Here is a 20,848-nt window from a genome sequence, read left to right on the forward strand (position 1 = left end):
ATTTTACATTGGGAAGAGGGATTTTACTGTAAGCATCATCAGCCCACTGATAACTTTTCTGTTTCATTACAGTGTTTCCTATTTCAGTAAATAACCTTCCACTAGTCCATTCTTTAGATCTCAGTAATCCCATTTGAAATTTTGGATTGTGGGTTACTAACAGGAGAAAAGAAAATACAGAGCCTGTGATTGAACAGACTGTCAAAGATGAGCTCTGAAGCAATATAAAAATAATTTCAGCTGAGCATGGGGAGAAATACTAATGTCTTAAGGCTCTTCCCAGTTACTGCCCTTATAAATATGTTTTAGGGTGAGGAGATGTAAAATTCTGTGATCTGCAAAATGTTGGGTTTAAGGATTTAATTATGGTAGCTACATTGCCAAAAATCTGTGTTGGAACTGTGTCAGTTACTAATGGAAAGATACTTTACATTTTTAACTTAAATCTATCATTCCTTGTCAGATATATTTTAGAAAAGGAGGAAAAAGTTTGTTCCATGAAAACTGCTAGCAGTGGCTTTTGGATTGCTTTAGTCAAGGTTTAGTTGATATATTCCTTTATAGGTACGTCAAGGACTTACGTTCTTTTAAAGATATGGATAGCTTATTAATTATGAAGCCTAACTCACATTTGTGTGTATACGCACATGCATGAGTCTGTTTATATTGCTAACATGCATAAGCAAAATCTTAAAGTGTTGGTATTCATTTTTCAAAGCAGTATATTTTTTATGAAATTAATAGAAAATATGTGGCTTAGTGTCATGAATGTTTTTGAAAAGCAGAACCGTTGCATTTCTTTGTTGTTCCAGTCTTGGTTACTGTACATAAATACTTGTGCCTGCCTAATAATACATACATTTTTCCAGGAGCAACAAGCATGGTCAGTAATCAAAAATGAAACAACTAAATACCTCTGTGTTTTACTCTACCTAGCTGTTTTGCTTTCTGCTCATTCTCCAGTTGCACATCTCCCTGCCTTGACATCCCCAGGTAGTGGATTCACACTTAAATCGGTGCTCTGTGGTTTTGAGAACTCCGTTTCATTTTGCAGCACTTCTGCTAATGTGTCATCTTTCTGTTTCCTCTCTGAACTGGAGGGCCCATAAAATAATTTCTCGGCAACCAGTCTGTTCAGGCAGTTGTGTCTTTTTTTCTTTTTTCTCTCCCCCCCTTCTTCCCCCCCCCCCCTTCTTCCCCCCCCCTTTTTTTTTCCTTTTTTCCCCCCTTTTTTTTTTCTTTTTTTTTTGAAAGTGCCTTTGGGCATCTTTTCTGCGGATACTGCTGATTAATGGTTTTGATTAGACTGCCTTCTCCCCTTGTGTAACCTGCGGAGCAGTAAACCAAGTGGGAGGTTATGTAAGTTACCCGCTTCAGCAGTGATCGTTTTCTTTCCCTGTCAAAAAGATTCATTAAACCACACTAATTACAAAGAATTTTAAGGCTTTGTAAGAATATTCAGTCCCATTATTTAATATTGATTCAAACTTGGTTACTGAATTTTTAATACATTGAAAATGGGCCTGTTCAAAAATATTTCTGAGATGTTACTTGCACATAGTCCTCTCGTAGGCCTCTAACCAGCTTAACCCCAAATCTGTATTTGCTCGATGCATTCAGTGGCACAAGAGGTGGAGGTATCACAGCATTTTTTGATTTGATTTTTAAATTTTTTAAATGGAATTTTTAATGTTTTACATATGAAATCTCAGTAAGTGGGATGTTTGACTTGATACATTTACTTAAGTATCGAGATTACATAAATGTTTGTGTGGAAAATTTAAGTTGTTTTGAAGAAGCTGTTAGATGAGCTAGGAAAGTGAAGTTTTGGAATCTGAGTATGGGACATTAGGAGCATTTGGTGTCAGGCAGACACTTTGAGGTTGTGTGATAAGAAATTACATGTGTGCTTTCTGCTTAAATAGTGATTATCAATATTTATGTTTTTATACCATCCTCATTATTGCTTCAGTTTATATTCATTCAGTTTGAATGCTTCCATCTGAATTTTTTAACTGAGATCTTTTTTGCAGTTATAGCGGCTCTTGCAGAATCCTTGGTCATGCTTTTAGTTACAGCATGTCACTGTACTGTTCTTATGTGCCTCCAGAAAGCTTCCTGTACCTCTTTCTTTGAACATTGGTTTCCATCTAGCGATCTGGTTTTGCTGTGTTTATCCCGTGGCTAAGGCATGTTATGTTAGCTGAGTGCTGGAAGAAGCTGTGCTGATGTTTGCCATGTGCTGATTTACTCTTGCGTGATTATTTTTTTTATATGCTTATTTTTACGCACATTCAATCTTGCCGTCTCATCGTTTTATTTTTCTAGACCTGGATCTGCCTGCTAGTTGGAAGCTTTGCATTGGAGTCATGCTTACATGTACTTATTTATCTTGGTTGATCATGTGGCAAGCAAACTCTGCAGTTGGCTTCCTTCTTCTAGATCGTTGGCCTTTTACTTATTTATTTTTAAAAGAAGTCTGTTTTATCTGCATAGCATATATGTCTAATTAGAACCTTGCCACTCTAACATTTAAGCGGGTCTTGCTGAGGTGATGCTTAATGGTTTCCTATAAACTATGAAGCTGTCCTTTTTCTAGTCAGAAGGTTATAAAAGAAACAAATACAGAAGATTTCTACTTGTCTTTTTTTAGCTTGGATGACTTGCTTGTGGCTTCAACTATGCTGCCTTATTAATTCTGGCTAGTGATGAGTTTGAGAGGTATCAGTGCTTTGCTCTGTTTTGAATGTGGTTGCTACAGCTATAGAAGCAAAAATGTGGCCTGGAAATGCCACCTCTGCCACGTGCTGGAAGCAGCACCATGTAAAGAGGTCAGATGCTTCTGCTGCTATGTATTACAGATCTTCTGAGAGTTACTACTCTGAGATGTTTTCCAGTGTCAATAGAATATGAGCATCATCTAGTACATGTATATTAAATATATTTTATTAGCTATTTAGTTCATGAGCCATACTAAAGCAAATGTTAGTTCTCTCTTGTTCAACCATAATGTTGTTAAAACTGTGCCAGAATTTTAGCTCCTGTATCTTTTCTTGTTAGTGTGATTAAGGGGCTAAGATCTGTTTTTCTCAAAAAGGCCCAACCAGTTCAGCTTACAAAGTGTTAGTATGCACACATACGGACAGAGTTCACTTGTGTACACTACGCTGTATCATCATTTTTAATGAAAACATTTTGCCTTGTTTGAAAGGAGTTCATCATGTGTGCGTGGTTCTTCCGGCTCTTCAACTTCACTGTAGCATCAGAAACCTAAGAAGTAAACTGGTATTTTGAGTGCAGCTAATTACTGCAGAATGCTAATTGTAACTCTTCTTCATTCCCTTCTGCAGAATGACAGGAAGGGAGTTTTTCTCTTGGTTTCCAAGTCTTTATCCTTTCCTTCTCAAGCAGTTGGAGGTTGTAACCAATACTTTGAACAGGTAAGACGATGTCTCAGGAAGCTTTGAAATACAAAGTGCAATGAAGAGATGAAACTGAGATGTGTCACATATACCCTAGTGCTGTTCTTCTTATCAGCATTTCTTGAAACAATGTAGTTCTTCTAGTGCCTTTTGATAAGGCTTTTTTCCTATAACTTTTTGCACATTGCGGTAATGTGCAATTACTGTGGAGTATGAACTCCCCATTCTCTGGAGTATGAACTACCATTGAGTAAGTTGTAATTGCTGTGTTCCTAGGATCAGATGTTAAAGAACATATATTTTTCAGGGAAAGACAGAAACTGTGTGTTTGACGATGTCTCACATTTAACGATGAGACTTCCTAACATGTTTAAGTGATACGGGGTTGTAGGCCTTATGTAACCCTAAATGGACACTTTCCAGCCCATGATACGCTGACTCTGGGGAAGGTCCTTGATCTCTTTTTAAGGGCTTCACAAATGGTGGCTGAGAGCTCCAATTTGATCACTGCAGATGATGCAGTTTGAGATGATGATGATGCTGTTACCCCCAGGTTCATGAACTTTAAAGTAAACCAGTGCTGGCTTTGTTTTTTCTTAAAATGCTATGGCGTAAACTGTGGAAGTTCAGCAGCTGATTTACGGGCAAGGTTCAGCTGTCTGTTTAATGGGCCTGAGGTGGATACTGGAGTTCACCAGTCATGGCATGTTTTGCAGTCTCTGCTCTAAGAAAAGAGGGTGTATATATTCCATGCAGCTTTACCTGACATTTTGAAAGGTGATACTGGGAAGGTTTGGGAAGTCTTCAGCTGAAAAAGATTGAAAGCTGCTGCCTGAAATATTGGCATTGAATGCTTTTTTTCAGTGCAGATTATGGCTTGTATCTTATTATTGAACGTTAACTAAATCAAGAAGTGTTGATTTTGACTTGGATTTCTGATTGTTTTTACAGTATGAATAGTAGCCACATGGTGTCAATGAGAACTATTCTCTAATAAAGCCTGCTATTTGCTAAATATGTGTTTCCTTCCAAACTGAAAAAGACTTTTTTTTTATAACCATCTTTTTGTAATTCAGCTTTCTCAATTTCTCAGTTCCTAGATAAACATTATCTGTGCTAGTTTTTAATATTATTTAAAAGCAAAGGCAGCTCACCATTGTTAGGAATAATGGAGGCTTGGGATAACGTAGAAAAGCAAAGGCAGCAGAGCCCTAAGTGCCTTCATACAGGGGTCCCCAGTGGTGCCGTAGGAGAACAGGATGCCATGTTTGATCCCAGCAGGGCTTGCACTTTCTTGCAATGATCACCCTAGCATACCTCCTTGAACCAGAAATGCAGAAGGGTATTGTGTGTGGAAGAGTCTTAAGACTAGCATGAAGGAGGATGCTTTTTTCACCGTGCTTCTTATCACTTTTTTATTTAGTGAAGCTGAAGAATTGAAAATTCATCCAAGCTTGTTCCTTTTGCTTTTAATCCTGGGAAGGCTGTATCCGTCTCCAATGGATGGCACTTACTCAGCGCTCAGCATGGCACCGTTTGTCCCATTTATTATAAGGTAAGGTGATTTTGTTGTGTTTTTTCATGTGATGGGATTTCTTTCTTGAATCTTTGGATTTTTAAATAAAATGCCTTTTTAAGCTTCTCTTCAGCTTAATGTTTAAAGGAAAAACTAATACTTATTGGTTGGACTTCCCTATATTAATAATGCTTGTTTTGGGGGATTAGAAAGAATTTCAGCTTATACAAGCTATTGTATGACTTGTTTATAAATCTTCACCTGCAAATGCCATACAGCGTGATTGCTGCCACAGAGAGGGTAGATGAAAACTGAAGAGCTTGACTGACTTCAGCAGTGCAAGATTTGCTCTACAAACTTTTTTCAGTCCTGCAGAATGATTGTTTGTAACACATAAATGTAATGACTAATATATAGATTTGTAGATGTGTATATATATTTCTTCATATCCATCTATTTACATAAATATATGCATACATAGCTAAAGCTATGGATTTATCCTATATCTAATATACTTCTAAGATGACCTCAAGTTTTTATGCAATGTAACTTTCATTTATATGGTGGTTACATCAAGATACTCAACAGATATTTTTGCTATTCTATATGCGACTGGTGTGGGATGGGGCGCCTGATAAGGGAACAGGGTTGTGATGGGTGAGGAGAATCAGTGTGTAATCAGTATTTGAGAGGAAGTCTTGCTATCTGTTGTGAAGGCTTTAGAGCAGCAGGGTGAGAAAGTTCTGTACTTAATCTTGCTCCTTTAGTAGTGAAACAAGATAAAGTAGTTGTTATCCTCAGGCCTTTCAATTGTTATTTTAAACTACTGTTTATGTTAGAACATAATAATAGCTCTGTCTGCGTATTCTTCACAGCAGATGTGATGTATCTGTTGCTTCTTCCAATGTTTTATTGAATTTTCAAGAATTAACCTACCATTTTTTCTTAAAGGAAAAAAAACTGTAGTAAGAGGTTTTAAATACATTGTATTTAACAATTAAAAATGTTTAGGTTTCAGCCATATTTGAATCTTAAATGCTTTTGGGGGAAACATTTAAAACTGTATTTGTTAGTTACATCATTGATTTCTCTCTCGTTTTATGCTTCTGTTAATATACCGGAGAATGCTTATTTATTTATTATTTTTACTTTTTAATCTAATGTTTCAGCATAGTTTCAGTAATAGATTAACTTTTGATAAGCTTTTGGTTACAGCTTTTGAGTTTCATCTTTATATTTCTATTATGACCACTACTTTTTGCAAGGTACTTACACCAGCAAAATAACTCTTCACACTTAATTAGCTTATTCTCTTGGGGTTATTTAAATCCATTGAGAAGATGTGGGGAGAAAAATCCAATAAAATCTTTAAAAGAAGAACCTGAAACATTTAAGAGACCTGTATCATTGGACCTATCTTTTTTTTTAACAGTGCTCCTAAAGACGAGTGGTGTGGCAGATAAAGATGATATTTTCTGCATTTCCTGTCCTTTGAATTAGGCAGTAGGTGCTGTGGATACTGGTATAAGCCTAGAATAAAATTCTTACATATTCCAGACAGAAAATTGTATGTGGGTGTACAGACACCCATTTTCTGATGGGTTACTTAGCAAAGCATTGGCATTTTTTAAGGTTGCCAGGGGACAATACGAAGGATTCTGCAAGGGGAAATGTATGTATTTATGATATAGCTCAATGTGTTTTTACTGGCTGTATTTCTGTGTACAGCTCTTATGCCTTTGTTCTGTCGATACCATGATTGTTTTCAGTTCGTTCTGACTGCATTAGTGGGAATACAGAGGGGCAGTTTACCTGGGTGAGATAAATGTGTTGCTCTTTTCCCTTCTATTTCTTTTCCTATTTTCCATTCTACAGGAGCAGATGAACTAAAATAAAATTCTTTCCTGCTCATTTGGTTGTTCTTTAGAAGGTGGTAATGAAGATTGTTGTGAAGTAACCACTTAGGATGAAAGAGAAGGCCTGGTGCCAAAGGCCCTGTGCATCAAGGCATTAAATTGTATATATTAACTGTTCCTTTGAATTGCTCAATGTAGTATTGTATTATATAACATTTATGTATACATATAATTACATGGTAGCCCAATGCAATTATAACATTTAATTGCCCTGTTTTTACTGTGAGATTTTTACATTTTTATTGCTTTACCACTGTCAAGGAAAGATACTGCTTGTGTGGAAGAATATAACCCGTAACTGATCTTCAGACTCTTTCCAGGGCTCAACCCACAATGAAGTGGCATTCATTTGTTGCTGAGGGGATGAAGAGAATACTTACTGTGTTTGCAAGCAAATGAGCAGTTCTCTGAACAAAACCAGGTTTAGCAGGAAGAATTCAAATTGGGCTTTTGAAGAGTTTCACTTAAGCCTGAGTGGAATTTTCCATGTAGTGGGAGTCGAGCTGCGGTTGCTCTGACCGTGCTGAGAAGAATTGCACAATATGAGTAGGATTAAATGCTACAAGGACAAATCTCAGTCTCTGTGCACATACTTGTTACTCCCTGTTGAACTAGGGCATTTGATTACCTATCTGCAGTTCTATTAAAAGCTACTTTTCCCCTTTCCCCTTGCAGATGTTTTATTTGGAAGGGAACGCTTTGATTCACAACTTATTACCTCATTTATTTTTTTTTTAAGAGCTAGATAGGTCTGCTTTAATGGTTACTTTCTAAGATGAAGGAATGTACAGAATGTTTTTGATTAACAAGGGAGGTAATCGGGAGGTAATGTTTTAAGTATGAAACAAAAACATAACCTCCCTTTTGCCTCCCCCTCCCCTTTTCAAAGACCTGTAATCTCTTCAGAATGATCTAAATTTGAGTTACCTTATGTCCTCTCGTACCATGGCATTGACAGAGTGTTTGATTAGTGTTAACTGTTCTGGGCTGAATGCTCTGAAGGAGTAAAATGGGTATTGCTATATTGACATGGATACTTTTCGCTAATTGAAGTCTAGTCCTATTTAGGAGTGTGATTTTTTTTAATCTTTTAAGAAGTTTTTAAAAAATTAGCTTTAAAGTGTCAAACTATAAGTTGGTTGGTTTGTTTTTTTTTTTTAAACTCTTTGGGTGTATATGCCTTGTCTTCCACTCGACAAAACTGGTTTTGATTCTTAGTGAAATTTCCCCTTTAAAACTTTGTCAAATAGATTGCAAAGCAGTGTTGCTTCTAGGTATATTATGTTACAAGTCATTGAAGACACTCACTGTCTGAGCACAATTTAAGTAGAAATGTGAACATCTTTCCATGACATTAACACAATTATGAGATGGATGCTCTTTTCTTGTGCAGAATTTTGTAACTTGCATCTTTCTGTAAAATGGAGGAGCTAAATTCCAAAATCCCCTGATGCTGTTTTCAGTCGTAGACCAGGGTATTTGGCAGTGGGAAGCGCTGGTCCTTGACAGCTGTTCTCTTCCCCCTTTTGCCCCCTCCACCCACCACCCCAAGCTGATACAGTGCTATTTTGTTTTTTGCACTCAAGTGAGCTTGTCATTAATCTACAGGGATAATTGCTGTGACTCTGTTAGTTACTGACAAACACTAAGATGCAAGGGAAACAAAATTGTGTGTGGTGAGAAAAATTTTCTGTAGGATGGAGCATTGTCTAATGCTGTCTAACAGCTGCCCTGTTACTGTAAGTCATTCCGAAAAGAGGGCTTAGAGAAGGGGAGGGGAAGTCCACATCAGCTGTGAGCAAACTGGCAGCTCAAATGCTATCATAGTAGCTGTGATAGGAAAGCTCAAATAAATCTGTTATTTAAGTGGGCTGGATGCATCTGCCAGAGGGTATGTGGATTTACATTGATCTAGTTATCCCCTGTCTTGGAAAGGCAGAGGAAACAACTGAACGTGGTACTTGTTTTAGTGGTACACTTTTTCTTGGAAGTTAATTACTTTTGCAGTTTGCTTGTCGGAAAGGACTCTGTGAAACCTCCTAATAGGCTTCTGGCAAAGTATGACTTTCCTTCATTAGACTTTTTGTTTTCTTGTGCTTTTTGAAGGGGTTAGACCAGACTGTTTAAAGATCTGTTACCCTTGGGATTTGGTGGACTTTTTTGGATGCATTACGCGACTCTCACCTTCTTACGTTTCTTAGCAGAGAATTACATTTGTGTGTCTGGCACTCTGCAAGAAGTGATGCAGATGGTTGACCCCAATTTCTTTCAAACGTGGAGGGAAAAAGCAAAAAATATCCTAAAGGCCATGAGTCCACATGAGTCTTTAGTCCACACAAGTAATGCAGTACTCCTGGTTTTATTCAGTGGGTAAATGCACTAAGTTTTGTTGATTGTTAAGATTTTAAAAAGATTTAACTATAACAGGTGCTAATCATGACTAATATGCAGGTTATAGACGATTTTTCTTAACATTTAAAAGCAAAAATATGGGTTTCTGTTATAAAAGGTCAGACTCCTTCAGTGAAGTCCAAGAGGTTCAGTGTATAATGTAGATTCCATAAACTGTTCTGTAACAAAATTCTATTCAGAGATTAAGTAGTGTCAGATACCAACAAGCTTAGAAAGCCATTTTAAAAATGCTGTTACTCAAAATACAAATTTTCTAATAGAAATACAAACTTGTATTTTAATCTCTTACAATAAATTCTGGTTTGCAGTTTTCATTGGACAAAGTGAATCAGAGTCTATCTTTAAAAACATTTGCTGGAAATATAAAAATAGACCTTCAGTTGCACTCTGCTTGAACCTAGTACGAAGGAATAATTGTTTTCAATAGTTTTCTGATTAGTAAAATGTTTAAGATCTTCCCCAGCTAATGAAGCAACCTCATAATGCATAATACCGTATCCCTCAAATACGGTTTTCAGTTGCCAGGTATACTTAATATATTTATGTTATCGTGCTGTCTTTTGCCATTGACTAATTTATCTCTGGTTCTTTGATGCTTTCCTACCAAGATGCAAAATGTCATTAGGACACAGCTTTGCCTCTTGTTTTTCTCTCCCCATTCTTTTTCACTTATGTTCACAAATTCCTTGCATATTCCTTTCAGTTTTCATTGCTCAGTTTGCTTCAGTACAGATAAGGAGGAAATATTATTGCTATAGTTCATGTCTTTTGCTTTTGAACATCAAATCCAATTATGTAAAGATGCATATGTAAAATTATGATCTTACTGTTGTAACCTGTGTGATCTAATCTTGCGAATCATTGAGCTCTCTGTTTTAGATAGTTTGAAAAATGTGTATTAAATAGGTGAGATTGATCCAGGTTTATTTTAGATTCTTAGGAAGTGGAGCATGTGACCATGAATTCTGGGGCTCTCTAGGAGTCACAGTAGTGTGTTATTATTTTATAAACCTGGGAGAGTTCGCTGCATAAGGAAACATCTTAAGGAAAAAGGCCTGAGTACAGTAGCATTAATATTCTAGAAGGTGGTATGAATTTAAATGTTCACTGAGCAGTAATGTTACTCGCGTGTGGGTTACTCTTTCATAAAAGTTAATCTATGTTGACCTGTGCATATTAGTTGTATTGCTCTGTATTGTGTTTAGTTATGTTAAATTGTATCTGGTCTATCAGGTGTCTGGTCCTGTTCCGTTGTAGCCTTGTGACAAAGCTTTGTGGAAATTAGGCCTGGGGTAATATAATAAATAATAAGTAATAAAGAAACAGAATTCAAATGTAAAATTAAAAGATGTCTGTTTAAAACCTCACTGAATAAAGAGTACAAGAGATGGGGGAGAGTTCTGATTACAAGGTATCTTCAGTTGGTTTGGGAAGAGCTTGATTGAAGTCATTCACGTATACCTTGTTAAAATTGCTCTTTGTATAAGTTGTTTAAATGTAGTTTCCCTCATTTTTGTTTTGTTTCACACATGTAAAATTGCCTGTGTGAGTTTAGTACATCATCCTGTATTTGACTTGAAAGCAGCCACCTGACTGCTTTCTGTAGGCTGAACACTGGCATCCTTTGGTAAGTGGCTGAACAAGATAGCTGAATGGTTGTGTTAAGTGAGCTTCCTCTGCCTTTCTCCTCTTTTTCCTTTATTTTAGTGTGGTACGGCACCAGTAGGAGAATTAATGTTAAAACTTGCTCATTTTCAACTGTCATTTCTGTAATACTGGGAGTCTTACCAGGGGTCTGATAAGCAAAGAGCTTTTGTGGGAATGCCTTTTCATATTAGATGAAAAGATCTACATGTGTTTGCTGCAGCATTGTTGTATTAAAATAGCTGCTCTCGATTACAGTTGTTTATAAAAGCATCTCCCTGGGTTTGTGTATCACACGCACATCTTCTCAGTCTTTGGTGTCTGTTTTTTCCTTTGTCTTGTTTTTTTTCTTTCTTCTTAATCTAATGTCCAATCAGTATAACTGCTTAGTATTAAAGTTGTCTGCAGTAATTTATTATTTAGAATCCCCGTGATATTAGGAGCAGGCTCTGACCCACTGGAATGCTCTGTCCTTGCTGGGGAAGCTTATGGGGCTGACCTGTCATTGCCATATGAAGACAGATATCCTTTTGATTATAGGCAAGGTTCCCAAAATACATGAGCTGGCTTAGGCATTTGGAAAAAAGAGCAACATACACTCCTAAAACATACATTGTTTGTTAGATTCTTATTGTATTTTGTGGTGTTAAATCTCTTGCTCGACATCTAAGATGGAAGTTTTGCGTGGCTGGGGCAGAAGGAGGGAGGGAGAGGAATGCATTTGCCCTCCAAGTGTAACTCCTTTCGTGTGAGTTGGGACTGGCTTGGAATTCTTCCATTTCTACTTACAGTCTATTCTTTGTGCAATCCTGACTGCATAGTGATTGGTACTGATCTGTAAAAATATTTATGGTTCACTGTAAGTATTTATCAATGAGAAGGTTTTCAGACCTTTTTTTTTTTTTAGCATTTTTAAATAAGAAATGTTTGCAAATTTCTCCATTTTGATTAAGTTCAAATTGTAGTGCTAGAGAAAACTGCAGAGTGCTTGATTGGCAGTAGGCAGTTCAAGACCTGAGCAACCAAAAATCAACGTACATCTTGTACGTTCTTTGCTGTATTGCTCAGCCTTTTGTCTTAAGCTGTGGGCAGATGTTCCTTTGATGTTCAAGTGGTGCTGATGGGAAATACTACAACCTGTAGGTATTCATTATTGTTTCCTTATTCCAGTTTTTACTGTGTTCATCATTCTGCTGCTCATTGGCAGATCATAATCTGAAGCAGTTCAGGAACTATCCACAAAGTGTAGGAAGCTGTCAGATTCAGGGGAAGTAAAAGGTGGTGTTTAGCAGACAGGCGTTCACGAGCACCGAGAGCGACACTATCTTTCTCCAGTATTGCAGACTCCTGAAGAGGGCCAGTGGCTGTGATCCTAGGTTAAAATTTGATGTATGCTACTTCTTATTTGAAACAAGTTCCAGTAAAAAATATGAGGCGGTGCTCAACTGTCAACATATGATTGGTGAAGTAATTGTATTCTTCATTTACATAGTTAAAATTAGCCAGTGATTAGCTGGTCAAGATATGTAGCCAAATAACATTTAGCTTGTTCTGCAGAAATATTTGCAGGAAGGAACATGAAATTGGAGGGAAAGGATGCGTTAACTATGCAGAAGACAATAGGTATGTCATGGAAAACCAAGTATAATGATATTTTTAAAAAGTCAATATTATTTAAACAGAACAGTCTGAGTTTTGAGAAGAGCCGATATTGGGAAGGCTTTGGCAATGGGCTAGCTACTTTTGGTGGTACGGCTGAAAGGAAAGCGTCTTTGAGAAGCCAGATTCTTTAGTTGTTTTCATGGATCTGATAAAAAGTTTTGAAAATTGCTCTTGTGTTCTTGTTAACAATCATCTGAAGCTTTCAAAAATCATCACAAGGTGCTGAGACTTGATTTATGCATTCAGCTTCCATTTCAGAGAGTTCAAAACAATGATAGTTTTCTTAGGGTTACACATTAGAGATCTTAGTTTATTGGCTGGCTGAACCACAACAATTCAAGTTTCTGTTGTTGATTCAGCTTGGTATCAGTTGGCCACTTTTTACAATAACCTAGGTCTTGGTGACAAGAAGAGAGAAATGTCTATAATTTCTTCCTAGAAAGCCCTTGGAAGCATATTGGAGAAACAGCTCCTGGCGTAGCTTGTGAACAGCTTTCACAAATAAAAGTCTGTGTACTTTGCCTACATAGTTCCTGCAGTGTTTACAGCTGCTCTGGTTCATTAAGTGCTTGTGTGGAAAACACGACCCTTACAAACACAGAAGCTTTTATCTTAAATTGCCTGAGTTGAAGAATAAAATACTTGATATATAAAGATGCTAGAAGTTTGGGCAACCATTACTTTCACTTTAAAGGAAATAGGTAAGAATTTAGAAATTTAGTACTGCATAAATAACCTGGAATTAAACTTGATCTGTTTCTGTCCATGGCTGTGTTCGGACATTTCCTGGACGACATTCATGTGTTGATTGTAGGTCTAAAACCTCCGGCACACTAATGATACTTCTGTAATGTTTTTCTACTTGTCAGGTAAATATTGAGATGCTATATAAAACCTCAGATTATTCTGGTTTTTTGGTTCTTAATTTCAAATTAAAGAACAAAAATTTGTCTTCAGGCCAATTGCAATACAGGTTTCCACAGTGGAATAAGTTTTGAGAATTAAATGCTTTGGATATTTCAATTGCTAGGGATCTACATAAGTGTTACAGAATGGAAAACAGGTGTGTTTTCTTAAAAAAATAACACAAAAGAAGCAAATCCATAAATGAACAAAAATAACTTGAGGTACATGTCTAGCAAATTATTGTTCGTATTCCAAGAAACTTTACTCTCACATTAATGAATAGGTACTGTCCTCCTGATTTGTCCCTAATATGGAAGTCTAAGCTATGTTAATGGTGTGGAAATGTGAGTGTATTAATTTTTTAATGCTATTTTTGGACCTCTCTTTCTTGGAAACTAGTAATGTTGCATTTGAAAGTTGCTAAATGTAATCTTTGAATTTGAAGGGGAAAAAATGAACTAGTATATAATCATGATGGATTTTTTTTCTTAAAAAAACACTTTTTTTTTGAGTTATTTCACTTAATATAGGGAGTACAGTGCTCTTGAATCTTAAAAAACCGAACTCTTTCTGAGAGGAACTGAATCTGTTGCTAAATACTTTTCTCTGGGTTCCTCATCCATGTTTTCCTCTTATGTAATTCCTTGTTTTCAGTTCTCACTTTAGAACTGATAACATGACTTGAACCGCATAGCTGCACGGTGTAGGAAAGAGAAAACCTCTTTCTCGTACAACTTACCATGTCTATACAGAATCAGACAGAAGTCTTACTACAATTCACTCTTTCCAGTGCATTTGTTAGGACCTTGTGGCATAACTGGCTCCAAGTTTTAAGGGATAGCATCTATTTGATTTTAATTTATTCATTTATTTTTAACCAGTTTTATCTTTTAAAGCCCCTAGAGGCTGTTAAAATGCTTTAACTGGCAGGCAGAGTTGGTTTGTTTGAATTACAAGTGTGCCTTTCCTGCCTCATGCTGCCCTCTTTTCCCAAACTCTTCCCGTGGTGGTGGTAGGGGACTTGGTTTGGCTGATAAGATCAGAGGCCCCTTCTGCAGGACGTTCCCTTCCTTGTTGTTCAGGCCGTTCTCCCGTTGTTCAATTCTGTTTTCACGGCTGGTGTTCCCGATTCCCTCTTCCAACGTTTTGTGAAGGCAATGGATGCAAATGCATTTCAGCTGAAAATAAAATTGTGATGCTGTGATACTGTCTATAGGAACTGTAGTGTTAATAAGCAGTGGCATAATTAGTAATGCACGGATCGCTGTGACAACATCCAGTAAACCTGGAAATAGATATTTTTCTCCTTGTTAATCTTTTTTTCTAATAACTGTAGGTATTACTTAATATAATGGACATAGTTTCAGCTACAGCTGTGATTTTTCAAATTAATTCTACTCATTTGTTTCTGTGACCGTCATATAAAAGGTAATCCTTACTTGGTTTGTTAATTTGGGTAGTATAAGGTCTGTTGAGGGGGAGTAATAAGGAAGGGAGAAAAATAAGCACATAGGAAACAGCTGCAGTTCTTTAAAAAAAAAAAAAAGGTATTTTTATTTACAGCTAGTGTGCTGTTGTTTGTAGCCAGAGTAATAAATTAGATACTTTGATGTGTGCAGAGGAGTACGGAATCTTTGTGCCTTATGAGAGTTGGTCATAAATTTTATCAGTTAACAGGGTTATTCAGGATCTAAGTGTTAAAGCTGGAACACAGTGATGGAAATGCATTGAATCTACAGTTACACAAAGTGAAACCTTTTCAGATTTATTGACTTTTTGTTCTTGATCATGGACTGTTTGAAGTAAACATGTTTACATCCAATACCTCGTGCACCTAGATAAACAGTACTGAGTTCAACATGGAATACTACTTCAACAGTTGTTAACAGCCCTCAGGATTTTATGGAAGTGTATCACATGAGGATTTTGCAAGTTTCATTGCTTGTTGCTACCTTGAGATATAATAAAATTAGGTTGGCATACTGTATGTTTTTACATATATATATATATATCTGTATTTTAGATACTTCTTAAAGTCTATTTATGCGTGATCTGCATGTAAGGAAGGTGTCACACACTGAAAACACTCCACCCCACAAGTATTTTTCAAATCAAAGAAAATGAAACAGTTTTAAATACAGGTTTGCACACACATACCTGCTGCCCTAATGGCTGCAAGATGCCATTGCTCGTTCTTGCCTGCAGAGAAGATGAGAAGAGGCAGCCTGCGACACGTTTTAGTCCTGTTGCTGGCAGGTGAAGCTCAGAGTCTGGATGGTGAAATGGCCAAGGTTGGGGGTCTTGTTCCTTTCTGCCAACGTCCCGGTAAGGCAACTGCCACCACATAAGTGAAACTAACCTCCGGGATGGCAGATGCTACAGGAAGAGTCACCAGAGCAGTTTAGTAGCCTTAAAATATTTCTTTCCTTAAGCTGCTAGATTTTGCTGCAGGTACAAACTGAGTTACAGTGACTGCCATAATTGTGTAATGATTTTTCTTGATGTGGCTGGTGAGATTGCTTCCCATACTTGTTGCTAAATCCTAGATAAAATAAATATTTAAGAATACAGGGGGTAGACTCAGTGTTAATGTGTATAGTTGATCTTGGAGGCTGGTATAACAATAAACAAAAAATTGCTACATTGGGTTAGACTGTTGTTTTGTGTTACTCAGTTTTATTTGTATTCACTCTCACTCTTTGCGAATTGATCCTGTTTAGTTTTACTTACAAGCAAGAGATGATATCTAAGTAGGATCCAGTAAAAATCGAACCTGCCTGTTGCTCATGTAGGATGCTGTTACAGGTTATGGGAAAAGTAATATGTATTTTGACATTCTTCTGGCAAACTTCTTGCATGATTCAGGAATGAAGCCAAATGCCTTCAAAATATGAGAAATGTACACATAAGTGCCTTCAGGGTATGCAGAAGTTCAGGAATAGGTCACTAGTGGTGACTTGGCATGATATCTTGCATGTGTATGTGAAAGGAGTGGTTTTGAAATGTTATCAGTACTGTTCCTGGGGGGGGAAGGCCAATTTTCTTTGAGTATTAGGAGATTTTTAAAAATAAATAAAATTTTTAAGAGAAAGGGAGAAGAAACAGTGGCAATGTTAACCCCTCTCAGATTTGTAAAGCTGTTTGCCAGTGTGAAATCTTGTGTTCCCATATGTGTTCCTATAAAGCAGGTACTTTATTGTTCTTAAACTTTGTGATGCTTTTGTTCCTTAGTATGACTTCGTAGGAGTGCTCTTAGAAGGGTTTCCCCTAAGATGTCAGTTCCTGCGACTACACTGCACCCTACGTAGCAAGCCGTAGTGTGAGAAGTTTGCATTGATGTACAGCAGGTGCATGGCACGGTGGCAGGTTGGTGGTTGGGTTGCCCTTCCCGCGAGTAGTAGCTGTGGGTTTGCATTTCCCTCAGGCACAGAAAGTTGCAGAACCGGGTCCCCTGCGTCCTGGGCCAGTTCTCCACCCGCTGGGCACCTGTGTGTTTGCTCAGGGGGAGGAGGAGGAGGAGGTTATTGCCTCCTGATTTAGGATCCTCAGAGTTCAAAACAGAACCTGATTTGAGGCACCCAATGTCAGTTTTTACAAGACAATAAAATTAAAGTCAGGTTATTTAAAAATTTTTCTCAGCTCCATTTTTTATTGCTAGGGAAAAACCCACAGAATTCCACTCTAATTCATTGCATCATGTTCATGGAGAAAACCCACTCTGAAGCACGTAGTGTTGGCAAGTACCCTTCCACAAGTGAGAGGGAACCCTGGCATTTTCCCCCCTTTCCGCTCTTCCTTCTGAAGACATGTGAGATTCCCTGGGAAATCATAATTTGTGAAAGGTGATGAGCAAAATAAAGAACGTTCTTGAGTTATAGCTAATTAAAAACTAGACATTCATTACAATATCAGTGTTGCTTGTGTTTGGAAAGAACATCTATATGTGAGAATCTCTTGGTTAAGAAAACATGGTTTTGCACAAATGCAGGAATGGTTGCAGACAAATCACTTTTCAAGTTTAAGTTTACTGTGTAGTAGAATCAAAATGTTTTTATTTAAAAATATGGCAGTTTTTTATTAAGAGCTGAGCTGACTTTCTTCTTGCACCTTGTCAATACAAAGTTAAAGCTTTTCTGTATGGAAGAGCCTCCAGTTGTGGCTACTCTTTCTTTCACATCCTGTCGTGAAGGACAGCCAGTCTTTGAAAAGGAAATGCAAAGTCGATCTTCCTAAAAATTGTTCCCTATCAGGGACGACATGGCGAGGTATGGGATAGAACATGCTGCCATACTGCAAGGATGAAAATTCCCACAAAAGCCTGTCGTTCGGGGGTAGCATGATGCTCTCCTTCCTCTAAACAAGGGTCTGTGTTTTTCAGGCATATCGTGGCCCACCACGACTAAAATTCCAGAACTCTTAGGCTATTTCAATTAAGTCTGTTTACTGTCTTGTGTTCAAAACCCTGTTAATTCAGTTGCTGTTTCAAGATGGAAACTGTTTTCTGTTTTCTTTGATGTGAGCTAAAGTTAACAACTACTTTGAGTATTGATTTAAATTTGCTAGAGATATTTGAAACCTTAGAATACCTTTTAATTTCAATTCATTTTTTAAATACGTAGGCATGACCCTGCAGGGCTTGTTTGGGAGAGCTCAAAAGTGGTTTGCCTGTTTTGACAGGGGATAATCTCAACTACATGTGATTTTGTAAGCTGAAAATATGTAAGCAGCAACGCAGGAAAAGAGAGAGGGTAGGAGGAGGGAAGGACCATCTCTCTGGGTCGTCCCAATCAGCTGGGAGGTACCAGGGGATAACTTCTGCCATACTGCATTTCACATTCACCTCGCTCATTTGGCCATTCATTTCTAAACCCAGTGGTAAGAAGCTTCTCAGTTGTCTGAGACTGGGGGTGGCAGGATTGTGCCTGTGTTACAAAAATTGACACGTGCAAGAATTACTGGGATTAAAAGATGTAGGCTAACCTACTTATAGTTGAGAAAAGATTTTTATTCACTACAATTCAGTATACGTGCTACTGAACTACTATACAGCTATTTAATGTGTTAATATGGCTGAATAGTTAATTCGATGTATATTCATAAATCTACAGCCAGTTAAAACCTTAATAACATTACAAGATGAAAGGTTCTTTTTGGCCTGTGTTTTATATGCAGACTTGAGTCTTGTTAGTTAATTTTTAATAAATAGAAAGTATTTCTTTTTGAGATACTAATTATAAATGATAGAAAATTATTTTCTAATGTATCTTTTACTTCCTGCCTTTAAATATGTTCTAAAACCCAGTGGGAGATACAGCCTAAAGTTCCAGTAGACACCGTGTTGTGCTCTTAGGGAAAAGACATCTAATTAAGAACATGGACTTTAATAGTTTTAAGTCAAACTCATAACGCGTTTGAATATAATTGCAGTATAGGAAGTAACGTAAACATCAAGAAAGGTGGAACAGGACCACATACTTAGCTACTTCATGGCATAATTGCATCTTCTCTTTTTTTTTTTTTTTTCTTTTTTAAACTTTATATAAACACAGGATCTTCTGAAGGGAAAAAAGCCACCAACCTGGCTCTACTATGACTTATGTTTCTGGGCAAATACTCTCTCACTACTGAGAGGAAAGACTGTATATTTGATTTTTGAGAAATGTGCTTTGGTTTTCATTGCGTTATCCTTTGTTTTGTTTTAGCCACAGCAGTGAATTGCAGCTGGATGACAAAAAAATTATCTATTTCTCCTTTTTCCAGGTGTGGACACTCTCCTGTGTACCGTTCACGTGAGATGTCAGGTCGGGCCCTTGTTCCGTTTGTTATGGTAAATGAAGTACCACGTACAGTGCAGTCCTTGCTGGAGGGGCTTCCAGACTCTACCAGTCCTTGCATACGACAGAATAATATTCATGGAACGCTTCTGCAAGTAAGTTTTTGGGGGTTGTTTGTTGTTTTTTTGTTGTTTTGTGGTTGGTTGGTTGTTTTTTTACTGTGGGGATTTTGTTGGGGTTTTTTGTTCGTACTTCACAGCCAGATAACACGCAATGAGTTGTGCTGAATGTTCACGCGTTGTCAAAGCGTGTATGACGACTGCTTTTGAGTCGATTCTCTCAGATGATAAATGTGGAATGCACATTTCAGTCATCATTAGGAGACTGTAAGCTGTAAATATCAACATTTCCATTTCATAAAATGTTTCATCTCTGGAGATTAAAGTGCTTTGAGAGCAAATATCTTTAGATAAACATATCTACAGGGAGATCTATGTGACTTGCCCAAAATCACAGAGCAAAGCTGAATTCTAGGCACCAATAGTATTGTAGATACTGAGACTTGCTACTTGCCTACATATTTATATATTACTTCATCTGCTTTTCCTGCTACAGCAGCAGCTTCCTGTCAGTTTGCTGTACAAGTTGTAATAAGCTTTATACTTTATTCTCCTGAAAACATTGTAGAGAACAGCTCGCTATTGGTTTGGATTTAGAAATTTCTTCATTCCCCATATATCATTCCTTTGGTTTATGGGAGTTGGTTCACTGTGTTTGATTTTTAAGCTATGATGGTAATAAGTCACCCATTTTTATTGCCTGTTTTTCACAAGCAACCCTCCAACAAAGCCATATTGTACATGGTCAGCTCTGTTAGCCTACCTTAGTTGGCAAGCTAGCTAGGTACACATTCCCATTGTAAACTGTGGTGGGGTGTGTGTGGTTTTGTTTTGGTTTTTTAGTGTATCTTTTCCAGCTTATTATTTCCTTACAGGAAACCTAGGACAGGGAAATGAGTGAAGTCCCTCTAGAGCTGTTAACTTCAACTTGACGTGTAAAGGGTTTCAGCCAATTGAATCTGGATTTGGCTGCCAATCAGTTGCGGTGAAGGTTGCCCCAGGATGTGAGATGATTGTGTCTGGTCTTTTCTGCTCTGAACATCAGTCCGTGCACCTGTACACATGCAAGTGCTTAGCCCTGAGAGCTGCTGCATCTCTGTGGGAAGGAGGGGATTGCCATCATCAAATTAACCTGCGCGGCCCTGGTGCATCACAGAACTGGAGTCCGTCCTGAAGCGTTAGGAAAAGAGGGTTATTCCAACAGAGAGAATGAAGTGCTTTGTCAGTCTCCAAAGTGTTTGTAACCCTAGTCATGAGGGTATGGGCTGGCTGTAGTGTATAAAGCCACTGCCTTATTTTTAGTGACTTGGAAAAAAGAATAATGGAGGGTTGGTTCTGAAAGAGCCCAAATGATGATCTGGTTTTTAATCCAGTATTGCTAACATGATCTTATGCATATGTCTAGGGGATTTTCTTTGCTGTGCCGGGAGGTATTCTCATTCTCAGGGCATTAATGTGATTTTTGGTCAGTTTTGAA

The 20,848-nt window shown here is 37.5% G+C and overlaps 1 protein-coding gene across 9 annotated transcripts in view; it reads left to right on the plus strand.

The window, feature by feature from the left end:
• THADA (THADA armadillo repeat containing) overlaps positions 1 to 20,848 on the plus strand; it is a 167,381-nt gene that overhangs the window by 55,830 nt on the left and 90,703 nt on the right. For all 9 annotated transcript variants that reach the window (XR_008576303.1, XM_054819825.1, XM_054819822.1 and 6 more), the window contains 3 exons: positions 3,351 to 3,440; positions 4,846 to 4,977; positions 19,239 to 19,407. Coding sequence is in view for 8 of the 9 variants with exons in the window: in XM_054819825.1 (XP_054675800.1) it covers positions 3,351 to 3,440; positions 4,846 to 4,977; positions 19,239 to 19,407 (391 nt within the window). In the remaining variant the exon portion in view is untranslated. The remainder of the gene's footprint in view (positions 1 to 3,350; positions 3,441 to 4,845; positions 4,978 to 19,238; positions 19,408 to 20,848) is intronic.

Source organism: Grus americana, chromosome 3, assembly GCF_028858705.1.
Source record: "Grus americana isolate bGruAme1 chromosome 3, bGruAme1.mat, whole genome shotgun sequence".
Classification (NCBI taxonomy): Eukaryota; Metazoa; Chordata; class Aves; order Gruiformes; family Gruidae; genus Grus; species Grus americana.